This window comes from Chrysochloris asiatica, unplaced genomic scaffold (genome assembly GCF_000296735.1).
Source record: "Chrysochloris asiatica unplaced genomic scaffold, ChrAsi1.0 scaffold00025, whole genome shotgun sequence".
In the NCBI taxonomy this organism is placed as follows: Eukaryota; Metazoa; Chordata; class Mammalia; order Afrosoricida; family Chrysochloridae; genus Chrysochloris; species Chrysochloris asiatica.
In genome coordinates this window covers 18287263-18307461 of record NW_006408543.1, presented here as the reverse complement: position 1 = coordinate 18307461, position 20199 = coordinate 18287263, and the positions used below count along the sequence as shown (strand labels likewise).

At 39.9% G+C, this 20199-nt stretch overlaps 1 protein-coding gene across 1 annotated transcript in view; it reads right to left on the bottom strand.

Annotated features, from left to right (window-relative positions):
• Nucleotides 1–20199, bottom strand: part of RPS6KA5 (ribosomal protein S6 kinase, 90kDa, polypeptide 5) — a 265048-nt gene that overhangs the window by 11942 nt on the left and 232907 nt on the right. The window contains exons 9-14 of the mRNA XM_006839575.1: nt 15890–16051; nt 14318–14443; nt 13454–13587; nt 12583–12676; nt 4509–4679; nt 614–805 (exon numbers count right to left, since the gene is read on the bottom strand). Coding sequence (XP_006839638.1) covers nt 614–805; nt 4509–4679; nt 12583–12676; nt 13454–13587; nt 14318–14443; nt 15890–16051 — 879 coding nt within the window. The remainder of the gene's footprint in view (nt 1–613; nt 806–4508; nt 4680–12582; nt 12677–13453; nt 13588–14317; nt 14444–15889; nt 16052–20199) is intronic.

Below are 20199 nucleotides of genomic sequence, written 5' to 3'. Positions count from 1 at the left end.
GGGTGATTTACCTTTTCTTCAGTCTTTCTGTATTTTCTGAAATGTTTTCCCCTAGGGTCATGCATTATAAATAAATGATATGCAGAAAAAGAAAAAGTAAAGGTATATTTTGATAAAAAAATAAACCAATGTATATCCTTGAGTTTTCTAGCTTAATGTTCTTGTTGATCATGGTATACAAAGACATGCTCATCCTGATTATTACCCTGAATAAGTTGTTATAACTATTTCTCATTTGTTCTATTAACTTGTTGATTTACATTTTTAGACAGAAGCTCTCACAGAATAGTTTATTAAAATGTTTTTCTATGAATGAGTCACCTGGCTATTTTCACAGTATATTCAACATAATAGGTACACCTTTTGAAAAGACACTAGAGTTTCTCTTATAAAACAGTATGTAACTTATTTATTTCCTGAAAAGATATCTGTCTTCATGCATTTTCTAAATAAACCAAATGAAAACTTCTCTGTTTCTCCAAGGTCACTTTTTAAGACGGGGAAATGTTCTTTGACCCAGCCTTTAGCTGGCTCTACAACCCACCCACCTTTTCAGTGGTGTAAGGAAGACAACAGGAGCGTGAACTCCTCGGGGCACAGAGATGTGACTCACCAGGATGACACCCAGGCTCCAGAGGTCGCAGGACTCATCGTAGCCATTAGGACTCAAGAGCTCGGGGGCAGCGTAGTGAAGAGTGAAGCACGGGGTCTTAAGAGGCTGGTTATCGGGGGGCTTTAAGCGTGCAAACCCAAAGTCAATGACTTTAATTTCCAAATTGTCATTTTCATCAGTGAAGAGTAAATTCTGCAAGATACAAACACTTGACTTAGACTGCTCATCCAAAGGCCCTGGGATCTGGTGGTCCTCTTTAATGAAGCATGGATTTACCCATCTGTCTGCTGACACTCTGATTTATGCAGCGAGAGGGGTTCAGAGTGGGACTGGATGTCTCTGTACTGCTGCTTTCTACATTAACTTTTTTTCTTTGGTATTACTCCAATTTTACATGTAAGAAACCAAAAATTATCACCACTGGACAAATAAACAACATCATAACAAATAAAAAAACCTTAAGTTATCATAGATTTCATTTTATTTGGATCCACAACCAACATTCAAGGAAGCAGCAGTCAAGGAATCAAATGATGGACTGCATTAAGCAAATCTGCTGCACAGACACTCTTTAAGAGCAAATATATCCATCTGAAGACTAAGGTGTGCCTCACCCAGCCATGGCATTTTCATTTGCCTCATATGCATGTGAAAGTTGAACAATACATATAGAAGACTGTAGAAGAACTGATGCATTTGAGTTATGGTGTTGGGAGAAGAATATTAAAAGTAGAGTGGACTGCCAGAAAAACAAATAAATCTGTGCTGGAAGAAGTGCAGACAGAATGTTCCTTATAGGCTAGGATGGGGAGACTTGTCTCTCATACTTTGGACTTGTTATCAGGAGGGACCAGTCCCTGGAGAAAAGGACATCATGCTTGGTAAAGTGGAGGGTCAACTAAATAGAGGAAGACCCCCAACAAGGGTTTGCATGTGACTGACAGAGAAACAGCAGCAATGTTTGTTAAAAGAATAAATGGTTATAGAATCTAGTACTGACTGTTGTAGGGGACATGGAAATAAGCACATTTCAAAAATATTTCCTCCAAAACAGTTAATACTTGAACATTTTCTGATACTTAAAGATGTTGTGATGTGCCACCAACTCACAGCGACCCTGTATAGGTTCTGGAGGACCACCTGGTGGGTTTGAACCACCAACTTTGTGGTTAGCAGCCCAGTTTTTATCATACAGCTGCACACCAGGACTCTGACATTTAAGGATATGAACCTTCACTTATTCAGAAAACCCTGCTATTTGGAATCACTCATCCTCCAAAGTTTCTAGATTGTTAAAGCTCTGTACTACTTTTGTTAATTTACCACCTGCTTACTAATTGCTAGCTGTACTTGTGAATGAATCATTTTGTATCAGTACGTTAAGCCAGCACCCACAGTAATTGAGTCTTGATGATACTGTCTTTAGAATCTTAACAGAATCTGTTATGTCTTTATGTTCATGAAAGTATTATCCAGCTGCAGAACATTACTATTTGGTTTGTTAATACTGTTTTAACTGAAATAAAAGACATCACAGAAGGCCTCATTGATACAAAGAAGAAAAATCTTCTAAGCCTTCCACTTACAAGTTAAAAGTAGGAGGAAAGAAAAAAGACAAAAAAAATAAATAAATAAATAACTGAGAAGTTTTCTTAAATTGCTTAATCCTGAATTTGTGATGGAATTAAAATGAGACTAAAATTGGATGCAAGCGTCATTACAATTGAAATGTGGTTGGGACAAATCTTTCAGCATATGACACTTGAGCCCCTCTGCAGAGCAAGGCGCTGTGCTGCCTTGGAAGAGTGGAGGCGGCATGAGGACCCCCTTCACCAACCCTGCTGGGCCTCTGGAATGACGTGAGTTTATGTTACATGAGACTGATAAAGTCCTTGCCCTGGGACACGACATTCACTTTTATTTTGTATTTCCAATCCTCTTCCTGAGCATGTCAAATCGAGCACACAGTCCACATACCTACCTCCTCCTTCACAGCTCCCGTGGACCATTAGAGAAAGCTCTTCACTTTCTGTCGGAAACTCATTTCATAGACATTTTTTCCCCTCTTTCATGAGTATGGGAATCAACCAGTTGGAGAAGGACAAAGCAGCCTAAAAGGAATGTCAGCCAGGTTCTAAATGAATCCAATTCTCACCTAGAACTTACGATTTTGCTTATGCAGGAAATGAATGCCACACAAATCTCCACCAAAGACATACAAGTGAATCTTGAAAGGCTACACTACCTCAGTGGAAAAGAGACTGAACTTTATGTTTGGGAATAATACATGCTGCCATTTAAAAAGTCAAAGTGAAAATGATTTTATTATGAAAATGTGAACACAAAAGTGCCTCTTCATTTCTCCAAATGTTGGGTTATAGCTTGTAGTGGATTTCAGATAACTATTTAAAAGACCAGCTTTATTACAAATTCGAAGAATTAAGCTACATAAGTGCCTCTTTGTTAGTCAAATAGGAAGACACATTTAAATTTTGCTGGAGAGGACAGTTATATCACTTGAGGCTCAAAAGATGACAGATGGCCAGTTATCAGAGAATGAAACGTGTGAAAATGAATTCTATACAGTCATGGAACAGATCTTGTCAATTAAAAAAATAAAAATCACATGCTCATCCCTTGTCTATCAAGAAAGCATGTAAGTGGTGTGCTTTCACGTCTCAAAATAGCCGGCTCGTCTTGAATATAGAGTGCGCCATACTGCCAGTGGGAGTCACGTAGGAGAGCGAGAACCGTGGTGCAGGAAGCAGACGGGCAGCTCTCAGAGTTGCAAGTTCCCTATACAAGTCACTTTTGATTAATTGCTAGTGATATGAACAACAATGGAAAATACACAGAAGTTTAAATACTTTAAAAGAATAAATCAATTAAGTTGGAATGCAAAGAATTCCACTTTTAAAACCTCTTCCTGTGATAACACAAGATACTCCAATACAAGGCAAAAGTGACACTGTTAGAGAACTAGTCTTTTGTGGTCTTAGACACAAGGAACAGACATCGAGCTAATGAGCCTTTTATGTGTGTTGGAAAGTGCATTATAATCACATGGTAATTAAAAATGAAGTTCCATTTCAGAGAGGAAATACATATAAGCTGGCACATGATAAAGGGTGATTCATGATTATCCTTTTATAAACTGTTGGTTTCCAGTTCTCCATTTTCATTATTTGCTGGTTTTCTAAAGGGGAGGCACTTTCGTATTTTTTAAACAAAAGAGAGATCATTGTAGAGTTAGGATCTTCTCTTTATAAACCTCTCAGCAGAAGGACAGGGAGAAGCTGCTGCCTGGTCCATCAGCACGGACAAGCACACGTCAGAGGATGGCACTGTGACTTAATCCCAGACAGTCCTTTCTGTTTAAATGTTTACCAGAGAATTGTATGCATCCCTACTCAGAAGCATCAGTGGTTCAAACCCACCAGCTGCTCCTCGGAAACCCTATACAGGGTCTGAACCAACTCCACAACACTTAACAACAACAACCCATAAGTGAATGAGTCTGAATGAAAACGTGAAAAATAAGCTTTCAACAGGGTCTATCTAGAAGGAATATTATTTTCTGCTACAAAAGCTACTCCCCACTGCTATTTCTAGTCCACAACTGCTGCATAAAGTATTTCTTCCATAAAAGGCTCTCACACTTACAAATATAACCTCAAGATGATCAGCTGGCAAAAAAAATTATTTTAGACTGAAATAGAAAACGAAGAGGGAAAAAAATAAAAATCCAAGACATGATATTTGCAAGGATTTATAATAGCAGGAAGCCCTAAAATTAGAACACCCAAAACCACAACACAAAACCTCCACCCAGATTTTTGGACTATTTAATAATGATGCTAGATGAGATCTTGTAAAGGATGGTGAGATTTTCTACCTCGGGTTTCAAATCGCGGTGCACCACACCAACGTCGTGCATGTGGCTGACAGCTGAGACAAGCTTCCGCATGATGTAGCTGGCTTCGGTCTCACTGAAGTGTTTCTTTTTCTTAATGCGTTCAAACAGCTCTCCGCCATTTAGAAGTTCCATCACTAGAAATGTATGAAGCTAGAAAAGAAGAATGTGGAGGGTTTTCTCTATCACCAACACATGGAAAGAATCCCTGGTTTAAAAGAATCAAAAGCAATCCTTATATCTTAGAGGAAAGGGCTGGAGGATCATGCAGCTTTTTTAGAATTCTATTCTGGTAATGGAAGACTTCAAGTGTGGTAGCGAAATCTTTAAAGATCTTTTCCATGACAAATTCTTTCATTTTTATTTCACTGCAAACCTCTCTACTGAGTTTTACACACCTTCCTTTGTAAAGTGAGATCTAGGGGTGACAATAACGTGAAGTCATCTGCTTTAATTAGTAGAGAAGATTGCTGGCTGAATATATGTATGGCCCATGGGAGGTCCATTTAGTGGCAAATTTTCCCTTTTCAATAAGGTAGTGTTTGATGTCATTTTGAAACCTCCTATAAGTGCTCAGTAGAACAGTTTCAGGCTTCCTATCTGGTGTGGTGCTGTAGGATAAGCACTGGACTGTGAACCATAAGGTCAGTGGTTCAAACCCACCAGTTGCTCCTTGGAAGCCCTACACAAGGTCACTGTGAGTCGGAATCTACACATTTACAACAACAATTAGAAACCCATGGCAAAGACCCATAATTCACTGTGGCTATTAGAATTATCTTTATAAATGTTTTGGACCCCATGACATTATTTTAATCAGCTATTTTATAAGTCATATACTTATGATGCTTTGTATACATTTACATAAAAAGCATAAAAAATATCAAAAAGCTAAGGACTTATATCAACGCTCTAATGAACACAAATAGTTTAGAAAAAGGTATAAAAACAATATTCAGATTCAGGTGTTATGCATTACAGCACCAATCTTGCTCAACCAACAAAATGTTCCTTTTAAATTACCAAAAATTGTATCCGCTGGGCACACTATAAACAACCCTTGTAATAAGATAATTGCTCTCAGGCTACAAAAGATAAGAGATAATTTGAGTTTCTATATCAAACAAATAAAAAAAGGTCAGGGTTGAAAGTCTGTTACAGGCAGTATCTGCAGTGGTTTAGAGCACAGGTTTTATAGTCAATGTGTCCCTGGGTGTTGTAAACAGTTAACACACTCGGCCGCCCACTCGGATGCACTGTAGAAGAAAGCACAGTGGATCTACTCCCTAAAAATCAGCCATTGAAAATCCTAGAGAGCAGCTTTTGAGAATCAGAGGAGTGGGCTTCTAGCAGGATGGCAGACTAGGCAAACACACTACGTGGACCCTCAACAGCAAAGGCACGAGAGACCAGATGAAAACTCTGGACCCTTAAGTGGAATGTGTTCAGCCTTCTGGGAGAAGCTGAGCAGGGATGGCAAGAGAGGGAGACTGACTGGGGAAGGGCTGTACAGCTGTGGTGCCATCATCTTGAACTTTTGTGAGCAGCTTTGGCATCCATCAGAAGGTGGCTTGGCAGAGCACATTCACACAGGCAACTGGAAAGGTGTGATTCCTTCTTTCTCTCCTCCATGCTACCCTGGTGACCAGAAGTGTGGCCAGCTCCCACCCTCCTCCACGGCTCTCTGAAAGTTTGGAGCCACAGGGTGGAGAGCCCTGCCACTGTGATGTGGGGGCCAGCTGTGTCACTTTGGTTTGCTGCTTTGGTGCCTGGGTTGAGGCTACAGACCTACGGAACCTGCAGAGGCACCAGAGCAGCATTCAACCAGCCTACCACCCCAAGGTCCTAGCAGACATTGAAACCAGCTCCATCAAAGGCCTTCCGAACTGCTTCCAGATTGTGTGCCCTGACCATAGGTAACACTAAAGCCAACAGGAACTCCACCTAGGGCCAGCAAATCCACTGTCACATCCCTCCCACACCCACCTCGTGAGCTCCTAGGCTGACAGGAGCCCCCAGAGTTTTCTCCTCTTGGGTCCAACAGCTGAACCTTTTTAGGGCTTGTATTTTTCTTTCTGTTGTATATTCTTTCTCCTCCTTGTCTTCTCTTTCCATTCCCTTGAACTTTATACTTTCTATCTCTGCTTTTGATTTTCCTTCTTTTCTTTTGGTTCTCATTTCCCTTATTTTTTTCTCCCCTTCTGATCTTTCTTTACTACTCTCTCTTTTCATCTTCCCTCTCACTCATTTTTCTAAGTTAGTTTTGATTTCTTCATTTAGTTCCTCTTATTTTTCTCTTCTATAGTTCCGTTTCTCTGTCCCTCTTTTGTTTTTATAGTTAATATATTCTTTTTTTTCTGGTTGCTGCCTGTTTTATTTCTTTTTTATCTTTTCATTGTTGATTCCTTGTTTGTTTATTCTGATTTGTTTTCTTGTGTTGTCCACCTGATAGGAGAAATAACCATGCCCATCAACACAGTCACAACTGTACCCTCTGTAGCTCCACCCACTGAGCAAGAGCCAATGAGAGCTCCTATACCACCTGACCAATGACAGCAGCCAATACTAGCCAGACCCACCCTAATCTGAGGTGCACTCATGGCGAACGAGAACAGAATACATGCTTCCATTCTCTACACCCACAAAAGACAGTTGGTGAGAGTAAAGAACACATCAACATACCAGCATAAATTAAATGCAAATACAACAATCCCACAATGCCCTGGAGACAACAGACCATTTTAGCTCACATGAAAAGCAAGAGAGAGTGGCTCAAACAAACGATACAGAGCCAGAAAACATTACTGAGGAAGAAAAGGTAATGGAACGAACTGAAAAAGACTTCAAAAGAATGATATTTAGGTACCATCAAGGAATTGATAGAAAAAAGTGATGAAAGCAAGGAGAACACAGAAAAAATTTAGAATTCAGGAAAACACTACCAGAACTGACAGACAAACTTAATGCAAATTCTGAAATACAAAACCTGCAATTAGAAATCTAGAAGATGAAAACGAAAGTCTCAGAAACGTACAATACATTGAAAGGGCAAAGGAGCAGATTTAAAGCTATGGAAGCCCTAATTAGTGAGCTTGAAGATAACTAGTTTGCTAGAAGAACAATCAGGAAAAAGAATGAGAAAATCCAAAGAGAGTCTAAGGGTCATTGTGGGATATCATAAGGAGGAACAACTTATGAGTAATTGGAATTCCAGACCAGGAAGTGACGATAAAAACACAGAGAAAAATGTTCAAGAGTTGTTGGAAGAAAACGTCCCTAACACCACGAAAGACAAGAAGATAAGCATATAAAAACTGAGTGAACCCCAAACAGCATAGAGCCTAAAAGAAAGTCATCAAGACATATCATAATCCAACTTTCTAAAACCAAAGACAAGAAAAGAATCCTGAGAGCAGCTCATGAAAAATGAAAAGTTACCGACTTTCACTAGTAAGATTAAGCACTGATTTCTAAGCAGACACCAAGCAGGAAAGAAGGAAATGGGATGAAATGTACTAAACTCTGAAAGAAAAAAGTCATCAACCAAGAATCATATGTCCAGCAAAGCAGTCCTTTAGATACGATGGTGAACTTTAGGACATTTCCTGATAAACAGGAATGAAAGGACTTTGTAATGACCAGACCAGTATTACAAAAAATGCTAAAGGGTATTCTTTGGACTGAGAGCCAACCACAGCAGACAACAACCTGAGATTACCATACATGACCCCACCACCACCCAGAGCTCAATTCAGATATAGAAGTATTTAAAGGAGCTCTGGTAGCATAGTGATTATGAATCGGGCTGTTAACCTCAGGGTCAGCAGTTCGAAACTACCAGCTGTTCCGTGGGAGAAAGATGAGGCTTTTTGCTTCTGTAAAGATTTACAGCCTCAGAAACCCTGTAAAGGGTTGCTGTGAGTCGGAACTGGCTCCGTGGCACATAACAAGAACAACAAAGTAAAATAAACCTAAAATACTGAAAATAGGGAACCAGAGATAATCAATTTATAATGAAGTCAACTACAAAGCAAACAGAGGGAATAGTGTAGATGCAGAACTTCCAAATGTTAACGAAGTGAAATAGATTTTAAAAGAAAATGCAGTTTAAGCAAGGAAAAAATTAATAAATTACAGGATAACCTCAAAGAAAATTAATACACCTGCATATCAAAATAAAAAAAGAGGAAACTCAGAAAGATTTAGTAAATATAAACAGAACAGAAATGAAAACGGAATGAAAACCCAGAAACGAAATAAACTCAGTGCAGAAAATAATGTGGAACAAAGAAACCAGCAACACCACAAAACACACACACAGCAAAATAGTAGCAATCAATGAATAAGTATTGATAATTACACTGAATGTAAATGAGCTAAATGCACCAGTCAAGAGACAGAGAAGAATGGAGAAGAAAACAGGTTCCTCCTTCAATAGGCTGTCTACAAGAAACACTGAGAAGATGGAGACAGAATGACCATCAACAGAAGAATGGTTAAACAAACTTTGTTCCATACACACAGTGGAATACTATGCACCATTGAAGAATATCAGTGAATCTGTGAAATACCTCACAACATGGATGAACCCGGATGACATTATGCTGAATGAAAGTAGTCAATCACAAAAAGTGAAATATTGTAAAAGGTTAAGAAAAGGTGTTCTTGATAAAAGAAACAATCTATGATCTTCATGGAGTGGGGATGGGTGGGGGAAATTATTCACGGGCTAGAGGGTAGACCCATGTTAACATGGGTGACAGGGCAGGCAATATACAACAAGTGGGAGGTTAGCACAGGAAAGATGAAGGTAGCAGGAGACACAGGGAGCAATGCAGTAATTAAAGTAATACTATTAACTGTTGGTATATGGAGGGGATTGCAACCATACAATTAAGCAAAGTAGATGATCCGTTAAATGTAAAACTGATGATCTGCTCTGTAAACCTTCACTCAACACACAATAAAAAGTTAAAGGAAAGAACCCCAACCATGTGGATGGAGCATAGTTTGACTCTGACACATATGATACTATGGTCAGTGAGAATCAGTTTGAGGACAACTGGTTTCTTAGAAGTCAAAACTGACTTTGAATGCAAATTCTGGTACTTAAGACCTTGGGGATGTTACTTTGCCTTTTTGAACTCTGGCATCCTTGTTAGTAAAATGCAGACAAAGATGTTGAAATGTGTGTCAGGTCAAGAAATGGCCCTTCAAACATGCCTATATCCTACTTTCCCAGATCACTGACTGTTACCTTACATGGCCAAAAAGCCTTTGCAAAAGTAACGAAGTTAAGGATCTTGAGACAGAGACAGGACGACTGTCTGGATTGTCCAGGTGTGTCCTATGTCATCACAAGGGTCCTTGTAAAAGGGAGGCAGGAGGGTCAGAAAATAAACTAGCAGGAGACTTGACTATGGAAGCAAGAGGCTGGACAAATGCATGGAAGGGGACATAACCCTGGGTCCTCAAGTCGAGCCTCCAGAAAAAGCAGTCCCACTGACACCATGATTCAGACCAGACAGCCTCTGTTCTCTACACTGCATAAGAACCCACCGGTGATTTCATCCACTCCATGGGGGTAGTCTCTTACAAAGGAAACCAATGGAGTATGTAAAGCACCATCATAGTACCCAAATTGAACTGTACCACTGCAGTCAGGAGTCTTGGTGTGGCATGGTAGGATAAGCACTAGATTGTTAACCACAAAGTTGGCATTTCAAACCCCCAGTTTCTCCTTGGAAACCTTATAGAGGGTCGCTATTAGTTGAAACCAACTCAGTGCCACTTACAACAACCGCAGCGTCAAACCCTGAAGACCTACCTACCCTCTTCACTTTCACCCATTTGTTTGGGATAGGTATGTAGCTGGTCTAGGCATTTGTATCACCACTACCCAAAAACAAAACAGCTTCAGATGTAGTTCAAGTGCTTCATATTACAATGTTACTAAATTTATACTAGTATGTATAGGATTACACCATGAGACAATTTATATCCTTGTAACTCTTGAATATAAAAGTAGTTGATAAGAAACGTAGCTTGTGACACAAATAAAATATTGGAGCTGAGTTGCTGAGGCCTGTTTCCGTCTGAAGGTCAGAGACCACAAGGCATGCCTGGGACGTTGCTAGGGGCACAGCTGCACAGGGGGATAGATCCAAGGTCACTCATCTATTCTTTGCTTGATGAGTAAATTTCCTCTGTATCAACTTCAACAACAGATAGTCCACTCTCAAATACCTCCAGGGAAGGGGGAACTCACAACCTCTGCTCCAGCTAAGTAGCAGGTAGAGCTGTACCCCCGGCCCTGAGCCTTTGCATCAATAGGCACTCCTTTTCTGACTATGACAACCAAAGAGAATGAGGATGATGTCATCTCTGGGTGCTCACTTTCCTGATGTGAAAACCAGATCACATTTCTACCTCCCTAAGGCAGCAAAGGAGCTCTGGTAGCGAAGTGGTTACGAATCGGGCTGCTAACCTCAGGGTCAGTAGTTCCAAACTACCAGCTGTTCCACGAGAAAGATGAGGCTTTCTGCTCCCGTATGATTTACAGCCTCAAAATGCTGTACAGGGTCGCTATGAGTCAGAACCAACTCCACAGCACAGAACAACAATAAGGCAGCAGAACAAGGGCATGAAGAGCTTAGACTCTGAATTTGTACTGTTCACATTCAGATCCCAGCAGTACAACGTACAAACCGTGGGACCTGTTACTTCTGAGTTCCATTTTGTTCCTTCAACACTTTGCTGCTGTTGTTGTTGTCTGCTGCTGAGCAGATTCCAACATACAGGACAGAGTAGAACTGCCCCATGGGGATTCCTAAGCTTTCATTTTCATGGAGTCCTGGTGTGGCGCTGTAGAATGAGCTATTCAATGAAAGGACTGTTAACCTCAAGGTTGACAGTTCAAACCCACCAGGTGCTCTTCAGAAACATTATATAGGGTTGTTATGAGTTGGAACCAACTCGATGACACTTAATAAGAATCTTTATGGGAGCCACGGTTTTTCTCCTGTGGAGTGGGTTAGTGGGTTTGAACCACCAACTTTTCAGTTAGACAAGTGTTTAGCCTTCGTGCCAGCAGGGATCCTTTGGGTTACTATAGAATTGCATGAGATAATTGGCATCCACGTGCACATAGAGTATCTGCATGGTCCCTATTACACAAGGTACACAATGACAAATGGCAGCTTTGACTATGATTATGATGCCACTGCTGTTTCTGCCTGGGTCACTCTTCTGGTGGGTCACTCTTGCCACAGCTCAATGTGGTAGAGAACCCAGCTGTAGCTATCCTACATCAAAAAACACAATGAAGAGAGCTTAGAACTGGAGACCAAGTTCTTCTTGTAGATTTTTACCAACCTGCTGTGTTACCTTGGACAAGTCTCATGACCCTTCTGAATCTCAGTTTCTTCCGTAGTAAAATGAGGGCAAACCACACAGTCAGGAGGCTAGGTTTTAGCCTCGTGCCTGTCATGAGCCGGACTATCTCCAACCACTCAGTCTTGTGGGGAAGAGAACTGTAAGGAGGCATTTCGCCACGGGAGGTGGCAGTGGGTGGGGCCAGAGGAGGGAGGAGACCAGGACCGGACACAGGCACCTTCCTGTGTCCAGAGTGACCGTGTCTGTGCTCCCTTGCCATGAGGGAACAGTGTGGCATGGCCGCCCGGAATAGGAAGGTGAATAAGTATATGATTGTCTTTCTGCTCCTCACTGCTCTTTTGTTACTGAGTGCCACTGAGTTGATTCCAACTTGAATTGACCATGTATAGTGTTCCTAAGACTTTAAAGGCTTCAACCACAGACCTTGAGGTTCGCAGTCCAGTGTGTGAGGCCACCGTGTCCCCCCTTTGCTCTTTAGCTAACAGTAATTAGGGCTTAAGTGTCTACATTCTACTCTCCAGGCAGAAGCAGAGCTGGAGTCAAAAGACGAAGATCAACACTGGGTACCCAGAGGCAGGCCGAGGCTGAGTGACAGGCAGTAAGTTCACCCCACTGTCCTCCTTCCACACCACCTGTAGAGTACCCACCCTAAGTGTCATACCTGATCATGAAAAACCTCGTGCAACTTCACTATATTCGGGTGTCCTTCACAGAGTCTCAGAGCTGTGATTTCTTTTTGAGTATTGGCTTCCATCCTGTAAGACCAAAAAGTTAGCATCTAGATGAGGGGGCTTCAAAAAGTTGGTGGAAAAATTCCATTATCTTTTAATTCCACTTTTACATGAGTTTTCTGAAGCCCCCTCACATATTCCTTTAAGTAAGTATCTATGTCAGTATTGCCTCAAACTTAATTTTGTTTTTATTTACAGTACATTCAGAATATATGTGTCAAAATATCAGAAGGCAGTATGAAAGTAGTGAATCATTCTACCCACCAAAACCAGTAACACATTATTCTGGAGAAAATTATTATATCTGAGTCAGAAAAGAGCTAGTCATATGAAGAAATGAATGTTCTACTTGCCTGACAATTTGGTAATAAGAATATACAATCATGGTGGTAATAATAAGTTACAAAAAAAAAAAAACCCAAAACCCCTCCAAATCCAAAAAACTAGCCAGCTTTTTCACCGGGAACTGGCTGAATAATTTCAGAGAAGAGTATTTCAAATATACACTCGGAATGGCAACAGCTGTTGAAATCAATAAGCATTTCTGAATAAGTATCACTGCCAAAATTACATTTTCTGATAATAAACTCAAAACCATATGATTTGGGTATAAAATGAATTACTTTATCAGAATATATCTCTTATACTATAACAGCTCATGTAATAAGTCAAGTGATGAAATCCATGAGTAAAAAAGCCTAACAGGTTTTGTTGATTTCCTTTTCAATAAGTACCTCCATTTACAACATTCACTGACTAGCATGAATATACAAGAAACCTTACTGAAAATGCTCATCATACCTTTTGCTGATTATTTTGACTGCAAAGGCTTGGTTACTTTTTTTGTGTATGCACTTTCGACAAATTGAAAAACTTCCTTCTCCTAATGGTTTGTCCTTGAGATCTAGGTCATAGTGCTGATAGAATGGGGAGTCCTGTTAAAAAATCAATTATCAGTTAACCTAAGAAAATAGAAAACTGTCGTCTTCCGAAACGGTCCATGTTAATAAATATTACTCAGATAAACTGACATTTCAAAATTCATTTTTCCAAATGTTGTTGTTATGTGCCATGGAGTCAGTTCTGACTCACAGCGACCCTATACAGGGTTTCCGAGGCTGTAAATCTTTATGGGAGCAGAAAGCCTCATCTTTCTCCCGCGGAACAGCCGGTAGTTTCAAGCTGCTGACCTTGAGGTTAGCAGCCCGATTCGTAACCACTATGCTACCAGAACTCCTTTATTTTTCCAAATAAGTTCATAATATTCCAAAATTCACCTTGTTCTACCTCCTCTGTATTTTCATTGACATCATTTATTTAATCATTTATCTTTGTTGTTGTTGTTGTTGTTGTTGTGAAGTGCCTTCGAGTCATTTATCTTTATACAGATACAGAATTCTGTATCTCTGTGATAAAGAGTTCAATCAAATGAATACTTCTCCAGGGCAAACAGTGCTATCTCCATTTATTCACTTAAAAAAAAAGTACACTTTTCCTGAATGAATGTTAATTCTATGAAGTTTAACTGTACAGACTGCAGGACATGAGTTAGGGTTGGGATTAAAGCATTCATGCAAACCATAAGCATGTCATTTAAGTAACCACATGTAAGTAACCACATGTAAATGACATCATCATGCCATTTAAGTAACCACATCTGTATACCTTCATCATGGCACTCCTGACAACATTTGTCACTCCAGGACGTTCAACCCCAACATGAAACTGAAAAGGGTCGATGACGGCTGCGTTTCGCTTGAAGAGAATGGACGGAGCCACAAAGGAATAGCCCTAAAAGGAACAGGGAAGGGAGAGAAGCAAGCCTTGAGTTCTCCCAGGGTAGCACTGTAATGAAAACAATGTAATTTGTTTTTTCCTTACATCAAGAAGAAATAATGAAAACACTCAACTAACTTTATTTTAATTGCAATTCAAAATGCAGGGGGTTGGGCATTTCAAATCAATAAAAAATGCTTTCTAGAAGGAGATAATGCCATCTTCTGGTAGAATTAAACCAATTTAAAATGAACAACAGAAAATACCTCCTCCCCCCCAGTCCACCTCCAAAATCTGACTCAGAGCTGTAATTCTTTAGCATTGCATATAAAAAGTTTACTCACAAACACCACTATCTTCTCAAAAAAGGTACTGTGAAGTTATTAGGGAAAAAAATGGTCCAGTCTAGTTTTCAAACTAGAAAAATAGCAAATTTCATTACAATTAGTTTCTAGTTCAGCAATTATTTGACTCTTATTTTAGCGCTTCAGAATTAAAATTGAGTTTTAGAAAAGAAATGACAGCTGATGGAATGACATGCTGAACCAAGAATGTTATAATGATGTCTCAGTTCAAGTTAGAACAGTCACCAGCTCATTCAACATTTCTGGAACATCTACTATGTGCCTGGCCTTGTGCCAGACATCGGTGATACAACATGTGGTCAGGTTACATATTAAAAAGACACACTTGTAAGAGTAGAAGCAGCAAAGGTATGATGCCTCTTGATAGTTAGATAATCTTATCTGACATGGAGATAAAATGGAGAGTCCTGATAGGAAATCCTTTCCTAAAAATAAAATCCTTTCTAAAGGTTTAATAGCTGGAAAGCAGTCAAGATTATTCACTGAAGATACAGAATCAGGTAACACTTTGTTAACTAGTGAACAGTTTATACGAATTGAAGCAAAATAAACCAGCACTGCATTTTCTATTTGAAAAAGTCTGGAAAATACAACTTATGGCACAAAATTAATGTCTTTATATAAACAATCAACCATAAACAATATTTGCTACTTAGCAAATCATAAGCTTCAATTTAGGAGAACTATAAGGCTTTTAGCCTGATGTGGTGCTGTGGGTTAATGCACTGGACTGCGAAGTTGGTTTGAACTACAAGGTTGGTGGTTCAAGCTCACCAGTTGCTCCTAGGAAACCCTATACAGGGTCGCTATGGGTTGGAACCGACTCAACAACACTTAACAACAGCAACAACAATGAAGCTTTCTACTCCTGAGAAGATTTACAGCCTCAGAAAGTCGACACAGGGTTGGTAGGAGTCGGAACCAACTTGACAGAACTTAAAAACAATAAGTTTCAGCTAACAATTTGCAGTCTCTTTGTATTTACTAGTTGTGAAAAGATGAGTGGATGCATTTCTCTAATTGTAGGGTAAAAGTGATACTTTCTTCCATAGCAACCTTGGGACCATACACTTGTGCACAACCCATCAGATGTTACCTGAAACAGCCTCTCAGAGCTTGGGGGCAGGGCTGCAGGAGAATAGGTGGGGTCCATCTCTGTGAACTCTTCTGCAAAGTTACTGACATCTAATTCATCTCTAATGACTGGCTTAAATGGCGCGGGCACTTTTTTTGCAGCTAAATCATCCCAATTTATTTTCTAAAGGAGAGACAGAAAATTGGTACAAAGTAGAAATTAATAAAGTGAACATATATTTCCTAAACATGACAACTATCAGGATTTTAAGTGATTAATAGGAAGCGTGTGAGGGTTAAGGTTATGTGTCAGTGTGGCTCAGCCATTATGCAATCATCCTTCACTCTGTGATTGCATGTAAGCAGCCAGTCAAGTGGAGGGGGCGTTTCCATGGGGGTGTGGCCTGCACACACTACATACAGATGTTCTGGCAAAGTTTACTCTCTCTGGATCCTGCTCATCATTCTCTGACCTGCCATATGACATGCCTATCACATGACTCCTGATTCATGGATTTGGGACTTGCCAACCTCCATTAACTGTGAGAGCTACTTCCTAGAAATAAATTTCTCTCTCTGTAACAATACACACACACGCGCACATATGTTATGCATACACACACACACACACATTGGTTTTGCTCCTCTATAGAACCCATCCTAACATAGAGAAACTAAAAACAGGAACATATTTCAAGCAAGTAATTGCTGTGGTTAGGTGCTGTTGAGTTGGTTCCTACTCACAGTGACCCGATGTACAACAGAACATTGCTTGGTCTTGTGACATCCTTACAACCGTTACTATGTGGAGTCCATTGTTGCAGTCACTGTGTGAGCTATCTTGTTGAGGGTTAGGTGCTGTTGTACAACAGAACATTGCTTGGTCTTGTGACATCCTTACAACCGTTACTATGTGGAGTCCACTGTTGCAGTCACTGTGTGAGCTATCTTGTTGAGGGTCTTTGTTTAACCCATCCTGTACAAACATGATACCCTTCTATAGTAACTGGTCCCTCTTGAAACGGCGAAAGTACATGAGATGACCTATCACTACTCTTGTTGCTAAGGAGCATTCTGCCTGTACTTCTTCTAAGACGAACTTGTTAGTACATCTGGCAGTAACAACATTCTTTGCTAACACCGTAATTCAAATGTATCCAAGCAAGGGCACATTTTCTGACTGTAGCTTATACTCCCCACCCATTTTGTAACATCTGGAGATGTTACGGCTTTACATTACCTACCATGGGATGTGGTATTCTCTGAAGTTGTACCAAGATACCCTAGTTTGCCCTTAGGGATAGAAAAGATAGTATATTTTAGTTCTGAGACTCCTGAGGAAGATGATACACTGAAAAAAAACAAACAAAATAAAACACCCAACTAAACAAACCAGAGTCCTGGTGTCGCGCTGTGGGTTACTGCACCAGACTGCAAAGCTGTTTGAACTGCAAGGTCGGTGGTTCAAGCTCACTAGCTGTTCCTCAGAAACCCTATACAGGGTCGCTATGGGTCAGGATTGACTCAACGGCACTTAACAACAACAACAACAACAACAAACAAAGCAAAAAGCCATAAGAGGTTTAAAACACTCTGGCTATGAATATTGATTCTAAAAGAATGTTCCTATTTCCTAGAAGCAGTGCTAAAAGGTCTCCCACTCTCCTGGAAATGTGTAAAGATTAGAAAATAAGCAATTTCACTATAAATTATGTATTTGCTATGCTCAGTAATCTTACATGATGCTGACCATCATACTGGTACAGTCACTCTCTTCTCACTCAATTCTACTGACGCTTCTTAAACCCTGCCTCTGATCTGCCCCACGGGACAATCCCACTAACGTTAGACACTTAGTCTGATTCACTACATTGCTTTCTATTATTCAAATGCAAGTCTCTGTTCTGTTTTATGTTCCTTCCAGTCACTCGTAACAACTGCAGGCAATACTTATCCAACAGCTATTCTATTACCAGACTTTTTCAAATCTAACTGGTTTTAAGATTTGCCATTAATTTATGTAACACCAAAGGAGCTCTGGTAGCGTAGTGGTTGCGAACCATAAGGTCAGCAGTTTGAAACTACCAGCTGCTCCGTGGGAGAAAGATGAGGCTTTCTACTCCCGTAAAGATTTACACCCTCGGAAACCCTGTACAGGGTCGCTATGGGTCGGAACCGACTCGACGGCACTTAACAACAACAACAAGGGAGAAAAAAAGGCAAAAACATTACCAATGAGAATAGAAAGATGTGTCCACTGCAAGATGCAAACAGACTTCAGGTATGGTAAAATGCGGAAACCTTCCCTTTCTTGGTTGATGAAATTCATCAAGTTTCACCAACATAAAATGTGTTTACTATGCCCCCTTGTGGATGCAATGGAGATAAATGTGTTGAATTAGAGCTCTTGAGATTTTTCAGAGACAACATTTAGTTCAATTTAAAAAATCTGACCCAGGAAGAAACGGAAGCCTGGATATAAGAACGGACTTTTCACATATATAACAACCAGCTAGTAGGAGAGTCAGGATTAGAACATGGTCTACTCTTGAATTTCTCGTGAGTTTCTTTCCTTTTTGGGGGCTGTAAAGGCTTCCCTCAGCAGTGTATCGTGTATGTGTGGTTATTGTACATACATTAAGAGAGACTTTTAGGGACAAGGATTCTCTTAAAGAAATATGCTGTTAGCAGCAGAACATTTAGCCTGTAGAAATTTTCATCTATTATCGTCCTTTCTACCTCTGTTCCATTTAGGGAAAAACAAACCAACCACTCTTAGGTCTTTGTAAGTAGAATTCTCATCTTTCGTAAAGTGTGTCTTGCTTTTGAAAGAGTCATGGTGATTAAGTAAAAATTCTATTACTATTCCAAACTGCGAAAAAGAAAATTTCTCTAATAGGAAAAGCATATTATAGTCACAAACATAAGGAGCCTTGGAGAAAGTTGTTAGGTGCTGTTGAGCCGATTCCTTATGCACGACTGAAGGAAACACTGTGTGGTCCTGTACCATTCTCAAATTGTTAAGCTTGAGCCTTTTGCTGCTGTTACGGTGCCAATCCAGCTCATTGGGGGTCTTACTCATTTTCACTGACCTTCCAGGTTCTTCTCCAGGGACTGGACGAGTATGAAAAACGAGTCTTGACATCCTGGCTTCCAAGGAGCATTCTGGTTGTATTTCTTCCAACACAGATTTCTTTGTTCTTCTAGCAGTCCAAGGTACTTTTAATATTCTCTAACATTGTAACTCAGATGCACCAATTCTTCTACAGTCTTCCTTATACACTGCTTTCACATACTTATGAGGCTGCTACTGAAAATATCATGGTTTGGGATGTTGTTGTTAAGTGCCGTCGAGTTGGTTTCGATCCATAGTGACCCTGTATGCGGTTTCCGAGGAGCAGCTGGTGAGTTTGAACCATTGACCATGTGGTTCAAATTGACTTTGCAGTCCAGAGCATTAACCTGCAGCACCATTAGGAGCACTTTAGTCCTCAAACTGACATCTTTGCTCTCAACACTTTAAAGAGGTCTTGTGCAGCAGAGTCATCTAATTTAATATGTCATTGGATTTCCTGACTGCAGCTTCCATGAGTGTTGGTGGTGGATCTAAGTACAACGAAGTCTTTGATAATTTACTTCAGTCTTTCCTCCATTTTTCATGATGTTATTAATTGCTCCTGTGGTGAGGATTTTTGTTTTCTTTACATTGAGGTGCAACCCCTACTGAAGGCTGTGGTCTTTGAGCTTCATCACTAAGCATTTTAAGTCCTCTTCATTTTCAGCAAGCAAAGTTGTATGACCTGCAAATAGCAGGTTGCTAATGAGTCTTCCTTCAATCCTGATGCCATGTTCTTCATATAATCCAGCTTCTCAGATTATTTGATCAGCAAACAGATTGGATAAGTTCAGTGAAAGAATACAACCCTGGTGCAGACCTGAATAAAGAGAAACTAGGAAAATACAATGGTGATATTGTGCTTGAATAGTTTCTTGAATTCTATCTGATTTGTTAATTTTTGAGTCAAATATCATAACTAAATATTTGAAACAGTTAGTTCCAAACAGTAATCTTTCCAAGTCATATGAATCTATGAAATACACATACTAAGAAGCATAGTTTATTCTAAGTGTATTTCTCATTATGCTACTGAATTTCTGTAAGATGTATACTAATCATTTTTATTACTAGTTATATTAAGAGACTGGAATAAATAAGTACGTTTTGAGCATAGAAGTACGGAGCAATGATTCTTATTCTCAATCAATATTAGTTGTTGTTGTTAGGTGCCTTCGAGTTGGTACCGACTCATAGTGACCCTATGCACAAGAGAA